Source organism: Pseudophryne corroboree, chromosome 4 (genome assembly GCF_028390025.1).
Source record: "Pseudophryne corroboree isolate aPseCor3 chromosome 4, aPseCor3.hap2, whole genome shotgun sequence".
Lineage (NCBI taxonomy): Eukaryota > Metazoa > Chordata > Amphibia > Anura > Myobatrachidae > Pseudophryne > Pseudophryne corroboree.
This window is the reverse complement of record NC_086447.1, coordinates 837,676,588-837,699,770: the sequence shown is the minus strand read 5'-3', so window position 1 is coordinate 837,699,770 and position 23,183 is coordinate 837,676,588. Positions and strand designations below refer to the sequence as shown.

General features: G+C 44.8%; 1 protein-coding gene across 3 annotated transcripts in view; it reads left to right on the top strand.

The window, feature by feature from the left end:
- The window catches only part of PLCB1 (phospholipase C beta 1), a 1,298,702-nt gene that overhangs the window by 1,241,810 nt on the left and 33,709 nt on the right, over positions 1–23,183 (top strand). The window contains exon 32 of one of the 3 annotated variants that reach the window (XM_063918580.1): positions 11,862–12,032. The exons of the other annotated variants lie outside the window; for them this stretch is intronic. Within the exon in view, the coding sequence (XP_063774650.1) occupies positions 11,862–11,921 (60 nt within the window). The 3' untranslated portion in view covers positions 11,922–12,032. Of the gene's footprint in view, positions 1–11,861; positions 12,033–23,183 lie in introns of those variants that run through there. 3 annotated transcript variants of the gene reach the window in all.

Below are 23,183 nucleotides of genomic sequence, written 5' to 3'. Positions count from 1 at the left end.
TTGACCGATGGTGTATTGATTCGTCATTTTTTCCTAGGACTTCCAAAAAAATACGAATGCCCTCATCACTGCCGTGATTTGAGTTTAGTAAATTCCCGAGATGACACTTTGAAGAAAAAACACCATCTCGGTCAAAATCGGGACCTTAGTAAATATACCCCTTTGTCACTCTCTTCTCCAAATCTTCTCTTTTGCTGCTCGCCACTTTTGGAACTCCACACCTCATTGACCAGGCTTTTCCCCTGACCTTCAATCTTTGAAGCACCCTCTCATGGCCCATAATCAGGGACGGACTGGCCCACAGGGATACCAGGGAAACCACCGGTAGGCCCCACTGCCTGAGGGCTCACTCCTTCCTCTAGGGATCAGGTTCCAGACTGTGCATTTGTATTATACATGGTAGATATGTTGCATTACACTGCACAAGACAATTGTGCATTTCAAGCCTCTGTGGAGGCTGGCCACACACCCTTTGTAGACTGGCCACACCCTTAAGTATGGGCCCCTATCACTGTATTCCCCCGGTGGGCCCTTCATACCCCAGTCCGACACTGCCCATAATGGTATGCCTGACCCTCCATATCCCACTAGCTCATGTTGCCAGAGCATTGCTCTCTCCCTCTAGATAATAAATTTAAAGAGCAGGACACTCCTGATCCTCCTGGGCTACACCCCAATCCATCTGTATCTTTTTCTCCACAGTCAGACTAGGACTGCTTTAAAAAAAAAAATGTAACAGTGGAGTGAAAAGTATTGGTGTTTAGAATCCAAAGTTCCTCTACCAAGTTCCCCAGAACTTTTCCCTTTGTAGAGTGAAACTTACAGTATAACATACTGTACTTGTCTACTCTCCTGGAACGCCCTAATTTCAGATAGCACTCCTGGACACACACCTGAGATTTGAGAGCTACCTGTTACCGCCTGGCTCTGCATACTTCCCAAACTGAATTGCTTCCCTACCTTCCTTTATACAATGGCGGGAATTGATACTTTGTATAATGGTGCGGGGCCATGATAACACAATCAAGCCATCACTTCCCAAGTGCCACCCACCTGTGTCACTCCACTCTGCCAGCTCACTCACCAACCTGGCTGGGGGGTAGGCCAGAATTTGGCAAGTATGATTTATAATATTCTTTCTATATTCAATGTACAGTACTTTAAATTTGTTGCAGTCTCTCTGGTCGGTGAGCAAGGAGATAGTTACAAAGAAGTTAGTTTGATTTTAGTCTATAATGATGATTTACTGGCCTATTTTCTTGACCAAAAAAAAACCTAAATAATTCAACAGCATAGTTTCCGAGTTATATATTTTCATTTAAAAAAACAAAAACATCCAAAATGACTGAGATACGGTACTCAGCCATTCTAGAGTAGAGTTTGTAAGTAACGGTATTATCATTCATTTTATGTGTGCTAGGTCAGATCACTAATGTTACAGGCCATTACAAATATATTATGTAAATAATCATGTTCAATTATTTCTGCTGTATTTCCTTTCCAGAGACAATAGTTGCAAACAGATTTAATTAAAGAACTATACTGTAAGCTGGGACTTAGGTGGCAGATTTAGAGGGAAACACTGCTTGCATACATAGACTGGTATGGGCCGTTGGATAGACACAACTTAGGTCGACAGTCATTAGGTTGACCATGGAAGGTCGACATGCATTAGGTCGACAGGAACAATAGGTTGACATGGCCATTAGGTTTACAGCTCAAAAGGTCGACATGTGTACTTTGACTGTTTTTGGCGTAGTTTTCTTCGTAAAGTGATAGGGAACCCCAATTTGTGCACCGTGTCCCCTCGCATGGCTCGCTTCACTCGCCATGCTTCGGGCAAGGTGCCTCGCTCTGCTACCGCTTCGCTCGGCACAGGATACCGTTCCAATCGTAGTCCACGTGCAATGTTAAGTATGAAAAAATAAAAAAATCAATACAATTTTTTGAAAAACTCATGTCGACCTTTTGACCTGTCGACCTAATGACCATGTCAACCTATTGACCATGTTGACCTAATGCATGTTGACCTTCAGTGCTCGACCTAATGACTGTTGACCTAAGCAGTGTTGACCTAACGACCGTATCTCACATAGACATTGCTGTCAATCACATCAATATTGCCCAGCACCAGTGGCGGATTTAGGGGGGGGGCACCAAGGCACGTGCCCCCCCCTGTCATTTTTAGTGCAGACTGACATGCGGACGAGCGTCCGCATGTCAGTCTACGGTCTCGTTTCCTCCCCTGCTGTTAGGAGGGACACGGAGGGCACAGTGCGCGCCTCTCCTGTGTCCCTCCTGGGTCTCCGGCGGCCGCTGGTCTCATAAAGGAAGTGCCGTTCGTGAGCACTTCCTTTATTACAGTGACCCGCGGCCGCCGGAGACACAGGAGGGACACAGGGAGGCGTGCACTGTGCCCTCCGTGTCCCTCCTAACAGCAGGGGAGCGGGGGGAGCAGCGGCGGCGGCGGAGGAAGGAAGGGGGGGACAGACGCACTGGGGGGGAATATCTGGCACTGGGGGCATATTTGGCAGGGAGGGGGGGGGGGAATATCTGGCACTGGGGACATATATGGCACTGGGGGGAATATCTGGCACTGGGGGCATATATGGCACTGGGGGGGGGGATATCTGGCACTGGGGGCATATGTGGCACTGGGGGCATATGTGGCACTGGGGGGGAATATCTGGCACTGGGGCATATGTGGCACTGGGGGCATATATAGCACTGGGGGGGGCGATATCTGGCACTGGGGGCATATGTGGCACTGTCGGGGAATATCTGGCACTGGGGGTATATGTGTACCTGGCACATGGGGGGGGGGGGGCTATATTTGGCACTGGGGGCATGTGAGTACCTGGCACCGTGGGGGAATATCTGGCACTGGGGACATATGTGGCACTGGGAGCACAGCCCTAGCAACAAGGACTACCTCCTAGCAACGAGCATGACACCCAGTGCATGAAACCCCTGGCAACGAGCATGACACCCAGTGCATGAAACCCCTGGCAACGAGCATGACACCCAGTGCATGAAACCCCTGGCAACGAGCATGACACCCTGAGCATGAAAACCCCTGGCACCGTGCATGGAACCACGAGCATGAAACCCCTGGCAACGAGCATGACACCCAGTGCATGAAACCCCTGACAACGAGCAGGTATTTGAAAAGTAATTAGAAGCCTTACTGTAGGACTTAATGTGTAATGGGCATTACGGTGTGTGGCATAATGTATCACGGACATTGCGGTGTGTGTCATAATGTGTCACAGGCATTACGGTGTATGGTATACTATATCGCTGGCATTGTGATATGTGGTATAATGTCTCAGGGTCATTGCAGTGTGTGGCATAATGTATCACGGACATTGCGGTGTGTGTCATAATGTGTCAGGCATTACGGTGTGTGGTATACTATATCACGGGCATTGTGGTATGTGGTATAATGTCTCAGGGTCATTGCAGTGTGGCATAATATATAACGGGCATTGCGGTGTGTGGCATAGGGTATAACGGGCATTGCGGTATGTGTCACAGGCATTACGGTGTATGGTATACTATATCACGGGCATTGTGGTATAATGTCTCAAGGTCATTGCAGTGTGTGGCATAATGTATAACGGGCATTGCGATTCCTGTCATAATGTGTCACAGGCATTACGGTGTGTGGCATAATGTGTCTGGGGCATTACAGTGTGTGCATATTGTGTCATGTGCATTATTGTGTGTGGAATAATGTCTAAGGGCCATTGCAGTATGTGGAATAATGTATACTGGGCATTACTATAAGGAGGAAAAATGACAAATAATGTAAGGGGCATGAATCAGGATTATTTTTCTTTCCTGTGGTGGCCAACGTCTGGGCGTGCAGGTTGCAAAACTGGGGTATAAGGTAGTCTTTTCCTGCAATACCACGCCCATTCAAACGAAGCCACGCCCATTCCAATGAAGCCACGCCCCTTATGGTGCCCCCCCTGTAATTTTTTTCTGGATCCGCCCCTGCCCAGCACCCATATAATCATTTACCTTTCTCCCAATTTGGAAGAACCCAATGTTTTAAGTATTATGTGAATTGTCTCCCACCGAATCATTTTCAAATATGTTGATTTTCTCTTTAATAGATGGAGGTTTTCTACTGCTGTAAATTGACAAATTCATCAACATTATATACTGTAAAGTGATGTTTAAATGTAGCTAAGAGTTGCATAATTGAAAGCACTGTTGTGTGGATAAATTCTAAGACACAAATGTAATTTTCTTTATTGTTGCGTGTCGCTGTTTTTTAGCTGTAGCGTGTCATTTTCTGCTGTGCTGCAAATATGTATTTAGAATAACCACTAAAGCATCAATCCCCTCTAAAACAATCAAATAAGTAATAGGTGTGTTCCATTAAGATTGTTCTGGTTCCCTGTTAGAACGGTATCCGCTCTATAGGTCGACAAGACTTAGGTCGACACTCATTAGGTCAACAACTATTTGTCGACATGCATTAGGTCGACATGGTCACTAGGTCGACATCGCACAGGTCAACACATGAAAAGGTTGATATGAGTTTTCAATTTTTTTTCCATTTTATTTTACTTTTTCATAATTTACTAATTTACGATCCACATGGACTACGATTGGGAATAGTAACCTTGCCCGAAGGGGATACGGGGCACTAATTGGGGTTCCCGGTCACTTTACAAAGAAAACGACACAAAAAACAACAACAACCTAATGTTGAACTTTTTCCATGACAACCTTTTCCATGTCGACCTAATGACTGTGTCCACCTATTTCAGGTGTCGACCTAGTCACAGTTGACCGACTGTGGTCGACCTAGTTACTGTTGACCCAACGATCCACACCCGTTAGAAAATACATAGGGTATACATACAAAGTGTCAGATTTTCAAGTAAGCGGTTCTGGACAGACTTACTGTAACACAGCCATATTATCAAATACAAATCGCACCTGGCTTTGTTTTTAAATACTATGGGGCATATGTAATAGGGTCGGAGTTTGCCGGAGGCGCAGGATGCCAGTCGATCTCGGACGTGTTTTTTTTTTAAAGCAGCAGTTAATTACAAGGAATGGTTTTGCCTTGTAAATGATTACCACTTTAAAAAAATGACCGGCATCCCGCACCTTCGTTTTGAATTCCCACAGCCAAAACCACTGATAATCCTCAACTTTGAAAAGGATGCTCCTTCCCAAATACATCCCATGAAGTTAATTTTTCCATACGGTTTTAATATATGCTGCTACTTGAAGCATGTCATGTACCATGTAATTACCACAGCAAATACAGTCACATGACACATGATGTTCATAATATAATCCTTTGGATCTTCATAGTATAATCCTTCAGTGGCAAACGCAGGATTTGCATGGGGGAGTTTCCAGAACTGGGCGGAGCCAATCACGGGGGTGGGGACTGAGGTGACCCAGTATATGCTGGGTCCGTAAAACTAGTGTGTCTGTGTGTGTGTGTATGTATATATATATATATATATATATATATACATATATCTACATATATATATATATATATATAGTCATTTGTAAAGGAGGGCACTCACCAATTTTTTGTAAAATAGTAGCTGTAGTTTTAATATCAAATCATCAAGTCGACGTTTCGATCACATCCCTGCTAATTGAGCGATTACCCCTGCTAATTGAGCACACCTAGGACACCCCACCGTCACTGTGTCGTAGGTGTGCTCAATTAGTAGGGGTATAAATAGCTCTGCATGTGAATTGGTTGGACATGCTACTTCTGCCAGGTGTCCTGTTGCCTTGAACATTGTTTGGTGTCTTGACAAAGATCACTGGGATGTGATCGAAACGTCGACTTGATGATTTGATATTAAAACTACAGCTACTATTTTACAAAAAATTGGTGAGTGCCCTCCTTTACAAATGACTGTTTATTGGAATTAACTGTTCCGTGGAGTGGAGCACCATCTTATGTGGATTCTGATGGGCAGTATAGTGCGGATATTCTCTTCTATATATTATATATATATATATATATATATATACACATACACACACACACACACACACACATATACATAGCATATTAAACATGCATACATATATATATATATATATGTATATATATGTACACACACACACATACAGTACACATATATATACACATGTATATATATCTATATATATATATCATATGTGTGTGTGTGTGTGTGTGTGTGTGTGTGTTTCTATGTATGTATGTATGTATGTATATACATGTGTATATATGTATGCACATGGATATATATGTACTATAATTAAAATAAAGTAAACTTTTATTGCACTTACAAGTGCCACCAGGAAGACAGCAGGCTGCAGAGGACGCTAGACAGCCATTAATAATACTTATGCAGCTAAAAAATATATATATATATATATATATATATATATTTATTTATTTATTTTTTTTTAGTGGAGGGGGGTTTCTGGGTCCTCGGAACCCCCCCTGGGTGCGCCACTGTCCTTGCTCACACTCTTTCCTTAGGTGGTGTATGGGCAAGTGCAAATGCATGATAACAATTTGTCCTTAGTTCCCAGATATGGTGCCGATGCGAAGGCATACGTATGTTGTACAGTATTGTTCTGCATATGTGCATATCTGCAGAAATAAATGTTTATCCTAGACTTGTTTTTGGAATCATTTACACTCATTTGCTCCCACCTCCGCATCAGTCCTACTATGTATCTATAATGTCATCTGTGGGCACTTAATCATTTTGTAAATAACGTGCTCTCAAGGCCTCTATGATGCATGGCAGAACAATCTTATGTTTTGTGTACTGCAGGATAATAGCCTCCGACACTTTCCCTTTTTGAACATACTGTATTCCTTCCTAGTTATGAAATGTAAATTTCCTGTCTCTTCCCTCACCAATAAGTTTTTTTCTTAGACCGTAACAGGAAAGAATGAGCCCCAGAGCAAAATGGCTGCCCGAGGAATCCTACAGGGCTCCAGGTCTTGTTGAGGCAACTTAATAAATACTTACCTGCGCAGCCATCTTGATGTAAATCTCTGTTATAAACAATAGACTTGAAGAAAACTATAGCTTTGTTCTTAAGAAACTTCTTACTCTATGTGAATAAACAACACTGTGGCTCAACCATATAAAAAAAAAAGGTTTAAATAATATTTATAGGAAGGAAATGCTGTTTACGGTCAGTCATAACAGCATCACTCATGTACGCGATCACCTTTTCACGCACTTCAAGGTTTGATGGTTCAGTTTAGTTATTTTTGACCAAGATGACAGACTATTGCGTTAACATCATTAAATATCAGAATTGATTGGGCTCCCGTACCATTTTTCATACAAAAGTTAAGAATAAATAAAAACAGCATTTTTCCTGCCACCATACAGTGATGAACAAGGCGGTAAGAGGATTGCAGTACTATGGGTTCTGCAGCGATCCTTCTTAGATTTTTAATACAACGGAGTCATTTATATTCTCAAATCATATTTCATTTATTGACTTTTTGGGATTTATTTAGGATTATATTGTATTGCTTGGAAATGTCAGTTTATACTTTGTCTTCAATTTTATTTTTCTCCGTATTGTTCCTAAAGCAGATGATACAATATTTCCAATGCAGTTATATAATCTGTGCTGTCAGATAAGCAACATGTCCTAATGTTTTGTTGTGTTCAGACAGAGAAAATAGACTCCGCTCTCTGTGTCATGTTTTGATATAATTCGAGAATCAAAATTGCACTTAGTAGCGGCTCTTTGGTAGGCAACAGATTGTTGGTCTTTTAAGTAGGTCACACATTGTATAGACTGAAAGTGCTTTATCCATTGCCATCTGGCAACACAAGTTAACATCCGATTAACTCAAATATAGTATGGAAAGTTGACCATCGTTATGTCATAGATATGGGCAGCAAGACAAAGCGGCACTAATGAATCCGTACATTCCCCACCTCTCCAGTGTATTCTATCATCTGTACAATCTCTGCATCTGTCTATCATGACTGCAAAAAATATTTTCAAGACCTACAACTAAAACAAACAAAAAACAACAACAGTATTATTTGGTGATATTTGCACTGGGATAAACCATGTTGCAAATTAAAGGGTACAAGCAAAATATATATATATTTTTTTGTATGCTGTGAAATACTGCCTGCTTTTGCATGTAGCCTACAAGCACTGGGCGGCTTGATTTTTTTTCATTGTGATTTAGTGCTAGGAAACGTCTCTCACCAACCCATATCTGTCCGTACATTTGAAATTTGCCCCCTCTCTTTTGCAGTGCAACATAGTTTAGTAGTGTTCATTCAAGCACACTGCGCCTATCGCAACCCATGCAGTTCCTCTTTCCTGCCTGGGGTGTCTCTCTGCTCTTGTGCTTCTAGCACACTCTGGTCTGTATCTCAGTGCTGAGATTCCGATCACAGGGGTCGATTCAATTCAGCAGCAGTTGAATAGCGCCGGGAATTAGCTCCCGGCGCTATTCAATACAGCGACTAGTTACCCTCAATTGTCGGGAATTCTTCTCTCAGTCCCGGGGGGGTGAGAGAAGAAAACCGACAAAAGAGCTGCCGTGCGGGCGGCGCAAAGCTGATTCTGTCGTGAATCAACATCGCCGCGGGTAGTTAAGTCGGAGAATGCTCGTTCTCCCGACAAAACTACCTGTTAAGTCGGCGAGAACGGGTATTCTCCGACTTAACTTTAGCTGAATTGAATAGCGTCGGGAGCCAATTCCCGGCGCTATTCAACTGTTGCTGAATTGAATCGACCCCATAGTGTGCTATTAGCCCCAGAGCAGAGAGCGACACCCCAGGCAGGAAAGAGGAACTGCACAGGTTTGTGACAGGTGCAGGGTGCTAGAATGAACACTAGTTTAGCCAAGGTGTCAATTGCTCCTTCAGCTTGATTTACGCCTATCTCTGAAAGGGAGATATATTAAGCCTTTCGAGAGAATAACCAATCAGCTTTGAGCTATCATTCATCTAGTAGAGTCTAAAAATTGACAAAAGCTAATTGGCTACTTTGGACAATTTCTCCACTTCATGTCTATCAAAGGTTTGATACATCTCCTAAATGAAGCCCAATGTATAAAGTTGGGCGGGTACTAATTATCTGGGCCTGGGCTTTTTGGAAGGGCTTCTTGGGTCAGCTGCTGAGGGGGACAAATGTATCCCTTGGCAGAGTGTGGCGTATAGTATTCTTTAACAGTGGCAAACGCAGGATTTGCATGGGGGGGTTTCCAGAACTGGGTGGAGCCAATCACGAGGGTGGGGACTGAGGTGACCCAGTATATGCTGGGTCCGTAAAACTAGTGTGTCTGTGTGTGTGTATATATATATATATATATATATATATATATATATATATATACAGGGCTTAAAGTGGTCCTGGAGAGGTGGGGGAACTCACCTCCCCCACGACTGCTCCCGGATAGCACGCGCGCCGCAAAAAGGGGTGTGGCCTCACGAGGAAGGGGCGTGGCCACACAAAATTTTATAACTGTGCAACGTGTTGGTCTCCAGCAGGTGCATAAGTTATTACCAGACGCCCGGAGGCGAAAAAGTTTATATTGCCCCCCCTCGGCCCAGTCCAGGTATACACTCACAGCCACATATACACGCACTCACATATATACAAATACACACCCAACCAGATATACACACAGCATATACACACACACATTATACAACTTATACACACATAGCCACATATATACACACACATAGCCACATACACATCTATACAAATACACACATACGTACACACACGAACAAACATGCTTTACCACAAGCATCCTATGTGCCCCCCATTGCCCTACTTCCCCACATGTCCCCTGTGTGCCCCAGAGTCCACAGGACATTCCCCATCACCCTGCTGCTTCCCCTCATGCCCACTGTATGCCCCTAGCATCTGGGTAGAAAAAGATAATTATCTGTACAAGCAACATGGGAAGCAGGGGGCCCGTACTGTAACTGACTGTACTAGGCTGTGTACACGGACTGCAAGTGAAGAGACATATGTAACTTTTTCTGCGCACCAAGGTCCCTGCTATCACAGGCTGAGGTGGGAAATATCAGATACAGCAATAATAGGCAGTGTGGTCTCCTCCATAAGGTGAGCCATGGATCTGTTCATGCTGCTGACATTCCTAACTCAGTGACTGCTGGCCTCGAGTCGCATATTATACACACTGCCGTCCAGCCTGACCCTGTGCAGCTACCAACAACAGCACACTTGCCTTGCTCTCCTCCAGCTGACCTGTGAGGAAATGTCAATCAGAGTCTGCCTGGTGCGCTGTCTGTCACTGCTTGCACCTTCCTCTGGTGAACACAGCGAGGCCCCGCACATACTATCAGTGCACGGATAAGGTGGGTGGACTGAGGCAGGCACCAGCCTCTTTTCCCTCCTTGCGGCCCTCCCCTCCTTTCTTTCTGCCAGCGCAGCCAGACAGTGAGCCTGCCCGCACTGGTTGTCATTCCGTGGACGCCGCAGCAGAGCCCCAGAGCGCAACAGCGGCACTGCGCACCCCCTTCTTGTCAGGGGAGAGGGAAGGGGTGTAACGACACACCAGAGCTTGTGCACATAAAAGCTTCCTCCTAACGCTGCCACGATCGGAGCCGAGCCCCATTCGCGGCAGCCATCCCGGCGGAGGATGAGTGTAAGCCACTTAAGGGACAACGGACCAGCCTACCAGGGATCCCACTGATTGTGCGCCATTCACGGCTCCCAGACTGGCAGCTAATGAGAAGCTGCCACTTGGCAGCTTCTCATTGGCTGGCGGTCCGCGAGCCGTGATTGGCTCACGCCAGATTTTAAAAAAGCCGCCCCTTCTTTTAATTGGTGCTGCAGCCGGTCCGCCAGCCGGGATTGGCTGGCGGGCGCTGTCACCTTTACAATGCAGAAGGGACCTGATGCTGTGGGCGGGCGGAGGCAGAACTGGTTCCGCCTGCAATTAGAGGTGACGGAACGCAGTTCCGCCCCGTTCCGGCCCACTTTAACCACTGTATATATATCCCATGTAAAGAAGGCGGCACTCAGAGACTTGAAGGTGCAAAAGAATATTTAGTAAACAAGCTGCAGAGTTACATAAATGTTTCGGGGCGCGCAGCCGCTTCATCAGGATGATGAAGGGGCTGCGCGCCCCGAAACGTTGATGTAATTCTGCAGCTTGTTTACTAAATATTCTTTTGCACCTTCAAGTCTCTGAGTGCCGCCTTCTTTACATGGGATAGTGATGGAGGTGGAAACTTCATAGGATGGCACCTGATCCAGAAAGCCCACGGAGGCCTTCCGAGTGCCGGCTACTACAAGGGTATCTATATATATATATATATATATATAATACATATCTACAAATATATATACCGTGTATATATATATATACACACACACACACACATACTGGTACAGTATGTTGTCTGTCTCATAATTATAGTAATGGCAGCACCAGGCAGGATTTTTCTATTGCAGAGACAATGAGGAGCTCTCTTGTTATACTACCATTATGTGTTTGTGGCTCTATAGACTCAGCAGTGCTTTTTGTGTTTTTTTGTTTTGTGTTTTTAAAATTATTATTTGTACATATGGGGCCTGATTCTGATATGGGGCTCCTTATGCGCCTGCAATCGGAATACGGATATTTTGCTGGCAGAATGCCAGTGCGACTATATGCACAACTTCATGTGTACACGTTGCACCCCCCTGCTGTTTCCTGTCTGCAAGCGCAGCCAACCGTTACTAATATCAGCACTTACTCCTACCCTGTGCTCAGTACAAGAGAATTAAATAAGTATACCCTGGGCAAGGATGCAACACTGGCTTCACGCTGTGGTCACCCCCACATAATGGTTCCCTTCTGTGTTTCTGCCCAGGTGACACCCCAACACCCATTTCACATATGGAGAGAAGCAGCCGAGATCCGTCCGACTTAAAATCGCCCAGAGATAAAGAAATATAAGTGTTCACTACTGCGCATGCGGAGCTGCATGTACCTCAGGCCTGTGGTGCCTTACAGCAAAAAGATACTCTATCTTCCCCTGACTTAAGGAGGGTGCATAATATGGATTTGCTGTATTTAGTGTTACTTGTTTTAATATGTGTTTTATAAAGCAACAATGGGTATTTGTCATAAGCATAGTTTTTTAAACTTTTTTTTTATTTGTTGCCCCAGTTTAAAGCTTTTATGTTACATAAATTTAGGATAACACGTCTGTGGATAGTTTTGGAACTGATTTTATTTTGTGATTGTTTCTCGTAGTACAGGTTGAGTCTCCCTTATGTGTGATTCTAAAAAATGAAATATTCAGAAAACCGCAGTTTTTGGGCAACCATAATTTTCTGGCAGATGATGTCATGATATGACCTGACATCATGACATCATCTGGTCTCAACATCCTATGACTGAGGGTGTGGCCGTGGCTTGGCAGCCATTCTGATTTAGTGGCCTCACCAGGAACTCTTTTCTCCATCCCTGTGTGCACCCCTCTCCCCTTGCTGGACCCCCGCCACAGCCGCTGGGACCTCACCAGCCACCACCCTCCCCCCACACACACACACACACACACACACTGCATCCACCGGACGCCCCATGGCACCCGCCATCCTTGCTGTGGCACACACCGTAACCCTCACAGCTGGACTCGGCATCTGGCACCTGCCAGGAATTCCAAAATCTTTGAAAAAAATCTGATATACGTAATGCTTCTGGTCGCAAGCATTTGAATATCGGAGACTCAACATGTAGTTTTCTCCTATTTTATGAGCGTTTAATTTGGGTGGGACTACCTGCTGTGTTAGCTTTTTCTCTTACAGACAACCATGAAGTGTGTGGGACTACAACCAGCATTGACGTAACAGATTATAAAAGAATACAGAGCAGCTGATTGGCTGCCATGGCCAACGTCAACACTGGCTCACTTCTCCACTTTTATCATTGCTTAGTACATGTCCCCCTATCACTACGACACATATGAATTTCCTCCACTTTCCCAGACCCTCTTTTAAAATAGGCAGATGCCCAGACGTGAACGCTGTATATTAATACACTTTGTTACAAACATGTCTTAGCATTTGGTAATGCGATTTCTACAAAACACAACAAAACCATCAAACATGCTATAATACCTGTGTTCTTGTGTTTTTTTTTCACATGGTGCAAGAAAATGCTGTTTGTTGAGAGGCCTTTGTAATGAGCAATCATCTTATGGTAAGTATTTGATTACATGCTGTTTTCATTTTCTGCTTTTTCATTGTGGTGAATATACTGTTATTATATCATAGAAGTGTCTGGTGATGTATAATTTGGTATCCGGACTCTAGGTCGACCCCACTTATATAAATAGGTCGAGACGTGCAAAAGGCCAACATGAACAAGGTCGACATGAGTTTTTCGCTTTTTTTTTTTAATTTTTATAACATTTTCATACTTTACAATCCATGCGGACTACAATTGGGAATAGTAACGTGTGCCGAGCGCAACGGTAGTGGAGCGAGGCACCTTGCCCGAAGTTCACTTGCCATGCGAGGGGACGCGGTGCACTAATTGGGGTTCCCCATCACTTTACGAAGAAAACGACACCCAAAAACACATTAAAAACTCATGTCGACCTTTTGTGATCGATGTAATAAAGACATTACATCGATCACAGGACTGAATGTAAATACATAATTTATATGGGTCCGGGACTCAAAGTCGACACCAATTGGTCGACACACCTTAGGTCGACACCATAAATATGTCAACACGGACAAAATGACGATATGATCAAGGTCGTATCGTCATTTTGATTGATCATATCGTCATTTTGTCCGTGTTGACATATTTATGGTGTCGACCTAAGGTGTGTCGACCAATTCGTGTCGACGTTGAGTCCCAGACCCATATAAATTATGTATTTACATTCAGTCCTGTGATCGATGTAATGTCTTTATTTGATTTTTATTTTGTGCCCTTCAAAATGTGAAAATAGTTAATTAATTTAAAACTGTCTTAAGAGGGCCATACCTATCCTGTATTGGGGCAATTCCTCTGCTGGGGTAAGGGGATTGGAAAAATCCAACATGTTAGACAATCTTAAATCTCCGATTGTGACCTGAAAATGGTTGGAATTGGTGAGTCTGGGATTTTTACCATGTTGCATTTCCCCGATTCCCCAACAGATCGTCCAGTATCGATGTCCGCCAATCGACAGAAAAAAGAATTACAGTGTAGATGTATGGCCCGCATTAGTTCAGTAAATGTATATGAGGCAGATATTTACAAAATACAATTTAGGTTTGACCAAGTGGTAAGCCAGAGCAGCTGAGGAAATGATGTCTATCTTCATTTACAAAAAAATAAAGTTACTACTGCCTATGTACTGTCGTAATCGTAAAGCCATACATATTCAGATTGCCAATGTGGTAATTTTTTCCTCCCATGTTGACCTACACAGTGCAGAGACCAGAGTTGTCTTTATCATTTGGCAAACTGGGCAGCTGTATCTGGCAGCAGGTTTTGAGTGGCAGCAAAATGTAATGGATTTTTGGTAAGAACAGTCCGAAATCACCAAAGGCATTAAATCAAGTGCTGAGAGGATAGAGGGCCTCAAGGCCGAGATGTAATGAAGTCCGAGTTCAGCGGCCGTGCGGGATACCGGCAGGGCCGGTTCTTGCTGTGGTTGCGCCCCGGGCAAACCTAGAGGGGCGTGGCTTCACACGGGGGCGTGGTCAGTAACGCCCCCATTTGTGCCCCCTGTAGCGCCACTGAAAAAAAAAAATAAAAAAGTATACTTACTATCCCCGCTCCTCTCCTCAATCAGCATAGACACTAGAGGTCAATTATGACCCCTAGCGTTTGTGCCACAATGCTGTGCGGTGCGCGATGACGTCATCGCGCACCGCACCGCAAAGGTCCCCTCCACGAAAGGAAACTAGACGTGTAGCGTCTGGTTCCCTTCAGAGCGGGGGACCAGCGGGGGGCACAGCGGCAGGAGGTGACAGCGGGGGGCACAGCGGTGGGGGGGCACAGTAGCGGTTCTTGCCACAGTGCTGCGCCCTCCGGAAGGCGGCGCCCCGGGCAAAAGGCCTGCTTGCCCGTGGCAAGATCCGCTACTGGATACCGGCCAAACACTTTTATTTTAAAGCGGTATTGATTTACAAGGCATGGTTTAGCCTTGTACATGATTGCCCCTTTAAAAAAATAGTCACAGTTTGGCTGGCATCCCACTCGGCCGCTGAACTTGGACTTCATAATTTCTTGTGGCAGCGGAATCCTACCACACTATGGGAGATATGTATCAAGCCTTCTGAAGAGAGGAGAGGTAGACAAGTGGAGAAGTTTCCCATAGTAACCAAACAGCTTCTAGCAGCCTTTATCAAGTACATTCTATAATGTGGAAGCTAGAAGCTGGTTGTTATGGACATGTGATGTCCATGCTGAAGTTACTTGGTGTGAGCATGGGCTAGACAGTTTTCTGTTGGTAAGGTCCATGAAAGATCATTACAGCTGATGCCAACTATTGGGTAGATGTGCTAAGCCGTGGAGAGAGATAAAGTACCAACCAATAAGCTTCTGTTATTTTTCAAACAGACTGTAAAATGACAGTTGGGAGCTGATTGGTTGGTACATTGAGGGTCATTCCGAGTTGATTGTTTGCTAGCTATTTTTTGCAGTGCTGCAAACAGATAGTTGCCGCCTATAGGGGAGTGTATTTTTGCTTTGCAAGTGTGCGATCGCATGTGCAGCTGAGCGGTACAAAAGAGTTTTGTGCAGTTTCTGAGTAGTTCTTAACTTACTCAGCCGCTGCGATCACTTCAGCCTGTCCGGGACCGGAATTGACATCAGACACCCACCCTGCAAACGCTTGGACTCGCCTGCGTTTTTCCAGACACTCCCAGAAAATGGTCAGTTGACATCCACAAAAGCCTTCTTCCTGTCAATCTCCTTGCGATCGGCTGTGCGAACGGATTCTTTGTTAAATACATCGCTCAGCAACGATCCGCTTTGTACCCGTACGACGTGCCTGCGTATTGCGGTGCATACGCATATGCAGTTCTGACCTGATTGCAGCGCAGTGAAAAATCCTAGCGTGTGATCAGGTCGGAATGACCCCCATTATCTCTCACCCTCCAAGGCATGACCTGGAAATCATGTGGCTAGTAGAAGCTTTATTTACATTACTGTAAGTAAAGGGTCCAATCCGTGTCATTTGTATGTCCATGTAGCCGCCACTGGTTTAACCATATCAGAGCCATTCAAAATTAATTGCATGGGACTGACCCATTTACCTCTCTAATTAAGCCACTGGAGTAGGAGCAATGGCCCTCATTCCGAGTTGTTCGCTAGCTGCTTTCGGTCGCAGCGCGGCGATTAGGAGAAAAAACGGCATTGCTGCACATGCGTACGCACGCGCGCGCGAAGTACTTTCGAACAAAACTTTGCTATTTTACACAAGGTTTAGCTGCGCTTTTCTGTCGCACGAGTGATCGGGAAGTGATTGACAGGAAAGGGGTGTTTCTGGGTGTTAACTTGGCGTTTTCCGTGAGTGTGCTAAAAAAACGCAGGCGTGTCAGGTAAAAACGCAGGCGTTATGAAAATGGGGCCTGGACTGGGGGTGCGGTCAAGATGCCGCCGGCCGGAATCCCGGCGGTCGAAATACCGACGCCGGAATCCCGACCGCCACAATCCCGACCGCCACAATCCCGACATATTCTCCCTCCGTGGGTGTCCACGACACCCATAGAGGGAGAATATAATAGTGTGCCGAGCGTAGCGAGGCACCGTGCCCGCAGCATGGCGAGCGAAGCGAGCCCGCAAGGGGCTGCGTTCCGCTCGCCACCCCTGTCGGGATTGTGTGGTCGGGATTCCGGCGTCGGTATTTCGACCGCCGGGATTCCGACCGGCGGCATTTAGTACTGATCCCCTGGACTGCACACCCTAGCTTATTATAATGGGATGTGCTACCTTGCTGGGACTAAGTACTGTAATACTACAACATAGGAACAAAGGGTGCAGGTGCACCATACACCATTAAAATTATTATAACCATAATATAATATTTGAGGTTCTTGGCATATATTGGCCAGTATATGAGCCTGCCCACCTGCTTCACGGTGACCTCATCGGACAGGTCCCTAACACTATAGGGGTTTACCTCCGGGACGCAGAGCACCCCCAGGTGTGCCTGGGGAAACGGGGGAGTGGCTGCCCGAACGCAGGGCGTGTTTGTGACGTCAAAGCAGGAACTAAACTGACTAAGGTGAACGCAAGGTAGGAGTAGGTCTGGAGCTGCTCAGAAACTGCATGAAAAGATTTTCGAGCAGTTCTGCTAACCTTTCGTTCGCACTTCTGCTAAACTAAGATACACTCCCAGAGGGCGGCGGTTTAGCATGTGCACTGCTGCTAAAAGCAGCTAGCGAGCGAGCAACTCGGAATGAGGGCCAATGGGGGTAATTCCAAGTTGATCGCAGCAGGATTTTTGTTAGCAATTGGGCAAAACCATGTGCACTGCAGGGGAGGCAGATATAACATGTGCAGAGAGAGTTAGATTTGGGTGGGGTGTGTTCAATCTGCAATCTAATTTGCAGTGTAAAAATAAAGCAGCCAGTATTTACCCTGCACAGAAATAAAATAACCCACCCAAATCTAACTCTTTCTGCACATGTTATATCTGCCTCCCCTGCAGTGCACATGGTTTTGCCCAATTGCTATCAAAAATCCTGCTGCGATCAACTTGGAATTACCCCCAATATGTGTTAATTTCATCATTCTGACATGGAATTTTCTACAATAGAAGTATTACTAAATGTGTATTGTGCTACATATGAGATTTTCCATATAATCTTTTGGTTTGATTTGCAATGATGTGTCCCACAGATACCTGCATTACTTTATGTGGTATATTGTTGGGGCACAACAATGCAGTATCATATTAGGTAATAGGAATACTTATTCCAGTAAGTATTCATTTGATATATATGTGTATGGGCATAGTGGGGCAGATGTATTAAGCCTAGAGAAGTGATAAAGCAGTGATAAGTGCAAGGTGATAACGCACCAGCCGATCTGCTCCAATATGTAATTTAACAGTTTGGAGCCGATTGGCTGGTGCGTTATCACCTTCCACTTATCACTTCTTTATCACTTCTCCAGGCTTAATACATCTGCCCCACAGTGTCCAATAAAATGCCTGTCAGACCGATAGACATTTTATCTAAGCCTGACACCCAGCAGACGTCATGGGTGTATACTGTGCGAGGGATATGTTCAATTTGATGGCTGTCGGAATCCCGGTGGTCAGGATACCAACGCCAGAATCCTGCCAGCCATCAGTGCCGCCAGACGGAATCCTGGCAAAACAGGACTATTTAAATAGAGTGCAGAGCGCTAATGTGATGTATAGTGAATGCATTACCTGTGGGAAAAAGGGGAGTTAAACATGTTTATTAATGTTTAAGCTCCTTAATGAGATTGTAAAGGTCTTGCACTGAAAGAGTGCAGGGTCTCCAAGGCGGTGCCGGGTGTTGATTGAACTGAGCCGCGGCCGCAGCGGGTCCGCTCACTAAACTAAGCTTTCCCTAACTCTGCCTACCTTCCTCCGTGCAGAGCTTCAGCTAGCTGCCTCCGTCCTCCGTGCTGGGGAGCGCCCCTTGCTATGCTGCGCCTCCCTCAGTATCCTGTTGCTGCTTGCTTGTATGCACGTTCCAACGCGTTTCTGGTCGTAGCCCTTTGTCAAGGATGGTGCTGTGGGTCTTGGTTTCGGTATTTATTTGAAAAACTTTATTGAAAACAGACAGTTTGTGTCCTCCATTGGTTAAAAAGTGGCAAATTAAAAACAAACAGCACATCTTTATATTAAAAGAAATGCTGTAAATGGTAATGCGTCACTCTATGTTTAAAAATTATATAAGTGTGGTGAAATATGGGGTTATAAAAAAGCATTAATTCAAAATCAATATTAAGACCACAGGGCTCCAATGTTTGTATACAAAATATCCACTGTGTTTCTTTTTTCTTTAATTCCTGTACAATGTTGCCACCTCTCCAGTTACATTTAACTTTCTCAATTGCCACAAACTTTAAACCAGCAGGATCTTTATTATGTTCATCTAGAAAATGTTTTGAAACACTATGGGGTATATGCAATTGCGGTCGAATTACCGTTTTTTAATTCAACACAATTCGACAGTCAGACACCCTGCCGCCGGGACCCGAATTCGACATATTCAATAAAAAACGGATTCGACAGTCCCGCTGTCGAAAAACGGACCAATTGACTGATATGTGCGTCATGGATTCAACTTTTTGGACGGCACAAAAGTGTATAAAAAACCCAGAAAAAAATTGCGTGGGGTCCCCCCTCCTAAGCATAACCAGCCTCGGGCTCTTTGAGCCGGTCCTGGTTGTAAAAATACGGGACAAAAATTGACAGGGGATCCCCCGTATTTTTACAACCAGCACCGGCTCTGCGTCCGCTCCTGGTGCAAAAAATACGGGGGAGAAAGAGCGTAGGGGTCCCCCGTATTTTCAACACCAGCACCGGGCTCCACTAGCTGGAGAGATAATGCCACAGCCGGGGGACACTTTTATATCGGTCCCTGCGGCCCTGGCATTAAATCACTAACTAGTCACCCCTGGCCGGGGTACCCTGGAGGAGTGGGGACCCCTTAAATCAAGGGGTCCCCGCCACCAGCCACCCAAGGGCCAGGGGTGAATCCCGAGGCTGTCCCCCCCAATCCAAGGGCTGCGGATGGGGGGCTGATAGCCAAGTGACAAAATAAAGAGTATCGTTTTTTGTAGCAGAACTACAAGTCCCAGCAAGCCTCCCCGCAAGCTGGTACTTGGAGAACCACAAGTACCAGCATGCGGGGGGAAACGGGCCCGCTGGTACCTGTAGTTCTACTGCAAAAAAACACCCAAATAAAAACAGTTCACGCACACCGTGAAAGTAAAACTTTATTACATACATGCATGCCAACACACACATACTTACCTATGTTCACACGCCGACTCTGTCCACTTCTCCAAGTAGAATCCACGGTGTACCTGAAAATAAAATTATACTCACCAAAATGCAGTGTAGATCTGTCCTCTTCTATTTTGTAATCCACGTACTTGGCAAAAAAAGAAAACGCATTTACCCGGACCACGCACTGAAATGGGTCCCATGTTTACACATGGGACCCCTTTCCCTGAATGCCGGGACCCCACGTGACTCCTGTCACAGAGGGTCCCTTCAGCCAATCAGGGATCGCCACGTCGTGGCACTCTCCTGATTGGCTGTGCGCGTCTGAGCTGTCAGACGCGCATAGCATATGCTGCTCCATTATCTTCTATGATGGGAACTTTGCGGTCACCGCTGACCGCAAAGTTCCCACCATTGAAGATAATGGAGCGGCTATGTGCTATGCGCGTCTGACAGCTCAGACGCGCACAGCCAATCAGGAGAGTGCCACGACGTGGCGCTCCCTGATTGGCTGAAGGGACCCTCTGTGACAGGAGTCACGTGGGGTCCCGGCATTCGGGGAAAGGGGTCCCATGTGTAAACATGGGACCCCTTTCAGTGCGTGGTCCGGGTAAATGCTTTTTCGTTTTTTGCCAAGTACGTGGATTCTGTGTGTTCTGTGTTTTTATTTGGGTTATTTTTTTGCAGTAGAACTACAGGTACCAGCAGGCCCGTTTCCCCCCCCCCGCATGCTGGTACTTGTGGTTCTCCAAGTACCAGCTTGCGGGGGAGGCTTGCTGGGACTTGTAGTTCTGCTACAAAAACCAATATTCTTTTATTTGACACAAGGCTATCAGCCCCCCATCCGCAGCCCTTGGATGGGGGGGGACAGCCTCGGGATTCACCCCTGGCCCTTGGGTGGCTGGATGGGGGGACCCCTTGGTTTTAGGTGGTCCCCACTACTCCAGGGTACCCCGGCCAGGGGTGACTGGTTGGGGATTTAATGCCATGGCCGCAGGGACCGGTATAAAAGTGTCCCCCGGCTGTGGCATTATCTCTCCAGCTAGTGGAGCCCGGTGCTGGTGTTGAAAATACGGGGGACCCCTACGTCTTTTGTCCCCCGTATTTTTTGCACCAGGACCGGACGCAGAGCCCGGTGCTGGTTGTAAAAATACGGGGGATCCCCTGTCAATTTTCCCCCATATTTTTACAACCAGGACCGGCTCAAAGAGCCTGAGGCTGGTTATGCTTAGGAGGGGGGACCCCACACATTTTTTTTCGTGATTTTTAACCCATTCCCACTGAAAAACATGCTCTGATCTCTCCATATTATTTTAGTCAGTAAAAAAAAAAATATTCTTTTAAAAAATATATAAATAATACTTGTGGCTCCTAATAGACAAACCAAGTAGATAATCCCTTCTAATATAAATAGATATGCTATTAGCAACAAAAAAACACAAAAAAACATGTTTTTTAAAAATTTTATTAGATTCCGCCAGCAAAATGAGGCGGACTGAAATTGACGAAATGACTGTCGAAAAGCACTGTTGTCGAATCGACATTCTTCAATTGAATATACTTTTGTCGAAATGCCGCATTTTTACCATTGCAGACATGTAGAATTTAACAACTGTCGAATTTCAAAAAGTCGAATCTGAAACGGACGTTTTTTTGTCGAAAAGTACTGTATTGCATTGTCGAAAAAAAAATTTGTGTCGAAAATGCCCCGTTTTTCGACATTTGCAGCAATTCGACCGCAATTGCATATACCCCTATGAGTAGTGAGACCTTTTTTTATATTAAAAATATGCTCTGAAATTCTAGTTTTCAGTTTCCTTTTGGTATGTCCAAAATATTGAAAACCAAACTGAGCATTCCATTAAATGAGTGTGGTATGGAAGGTAGATAGTAACTAGGTTGACAGTGTCTAGGTCGACCACTATTGCTCGACAGGGTTTTTAGGTCGACATGGTCTAGGTCGACAGGTCAAAATGTCGACATGAGTTTTTTATATGTTTTTGGTGTCGTTTTCTTCATAGAGTGACCAGGAACCCCAATACTGCTTCACTCGGCACAGATTACTGTTCCAATTGTAGTCCACGTGGATCGTTAAGTAGGAAAAGGTTAAAAAAAAGAAAAAAATTGTGAAAAACTCATGTCGACCTTTTGACCTGTCGACCTTTTGACCTGTCGACCTAGAGACCCTGTCGACCAATAGTGGTCGACCTAGATAGTGTCAACCTAATTACTGTCGACCTAGAGACCGGATCCCCCATTTAAAAGATCACTTCCTCAGTATCACAAGAAATATTTGTTTTTTTTTAGTTGTTCTGCATGCTAAACAATTCAAACAGGGAAAAAACCTTTTGACCCTGTCCGTCTCATCCCTTCATCCAAAGGAATATAGCTTCTAGTTCATTCTTGCTTCAAATTTCTTGCTTTTCTGTAGATAATTTTTGGTTTGCTTGGAATAAGAGGTTTTAATTGTTCGTCCAAACTTAGTACATGCCAGTGTTTTGTTTTTTTTAAATGTTTTCAAATACATGTTGTTGGCTATTGAACTAGGTGATAAATGCAATTTGGAATTTTTCTGTTATTTCTTTTGGTGTATACTGCAGTAAATCCTTTCTGTTCTCAATTTCTGCTTGTAGATTTTTTTCATCATAACCTCTCTGGGTAAATTAGTTTTTCATTTTTTTGCTTTGTTCCAAGAAGGTGGTTTGCTCGGTACAGTTTCTTTTCAGTCTTCTAAACTGACCATTCGGTATGTTTTTTACCCATTGTCTGTGATGGTTTGTGCTCGTTGGAAGTACATTATTAGAGCTGACAGCTTTAAAATGTGTTCTACTTTGAATTTGGTTATTGGAAATAAATATTTCTAAATCCAGGTAGATGACCATCTCCTTGCTTGTGGTGGTGGTGAATTCCAGTCCATGGTCATTGCTACTTAAGTAACTTATAAAGGATTCCAGCAGTTCTTTTGATCCGTCCCAGATGAAGATGAGATCATCTATGTAACGTTTCCACAGAATAATATGTTTCCGAAATGGGTTGTTGTTCCAAATTTTCTCACGCTCCCAACCGGATACGAACAAATTCGCGTAACTCGGTGCGAATGATGAACCCATTGCGGTCCCTTTAATTTGATTGTAAAAGTGTACTTCATTCCAGAAATAATTCCGATGTAAGATGTATTCAATGCTTGACATGATGAAATTAATTTGCGAATTATGTAGAAATTAATTTGCTGAAATGACATGCGGCCGC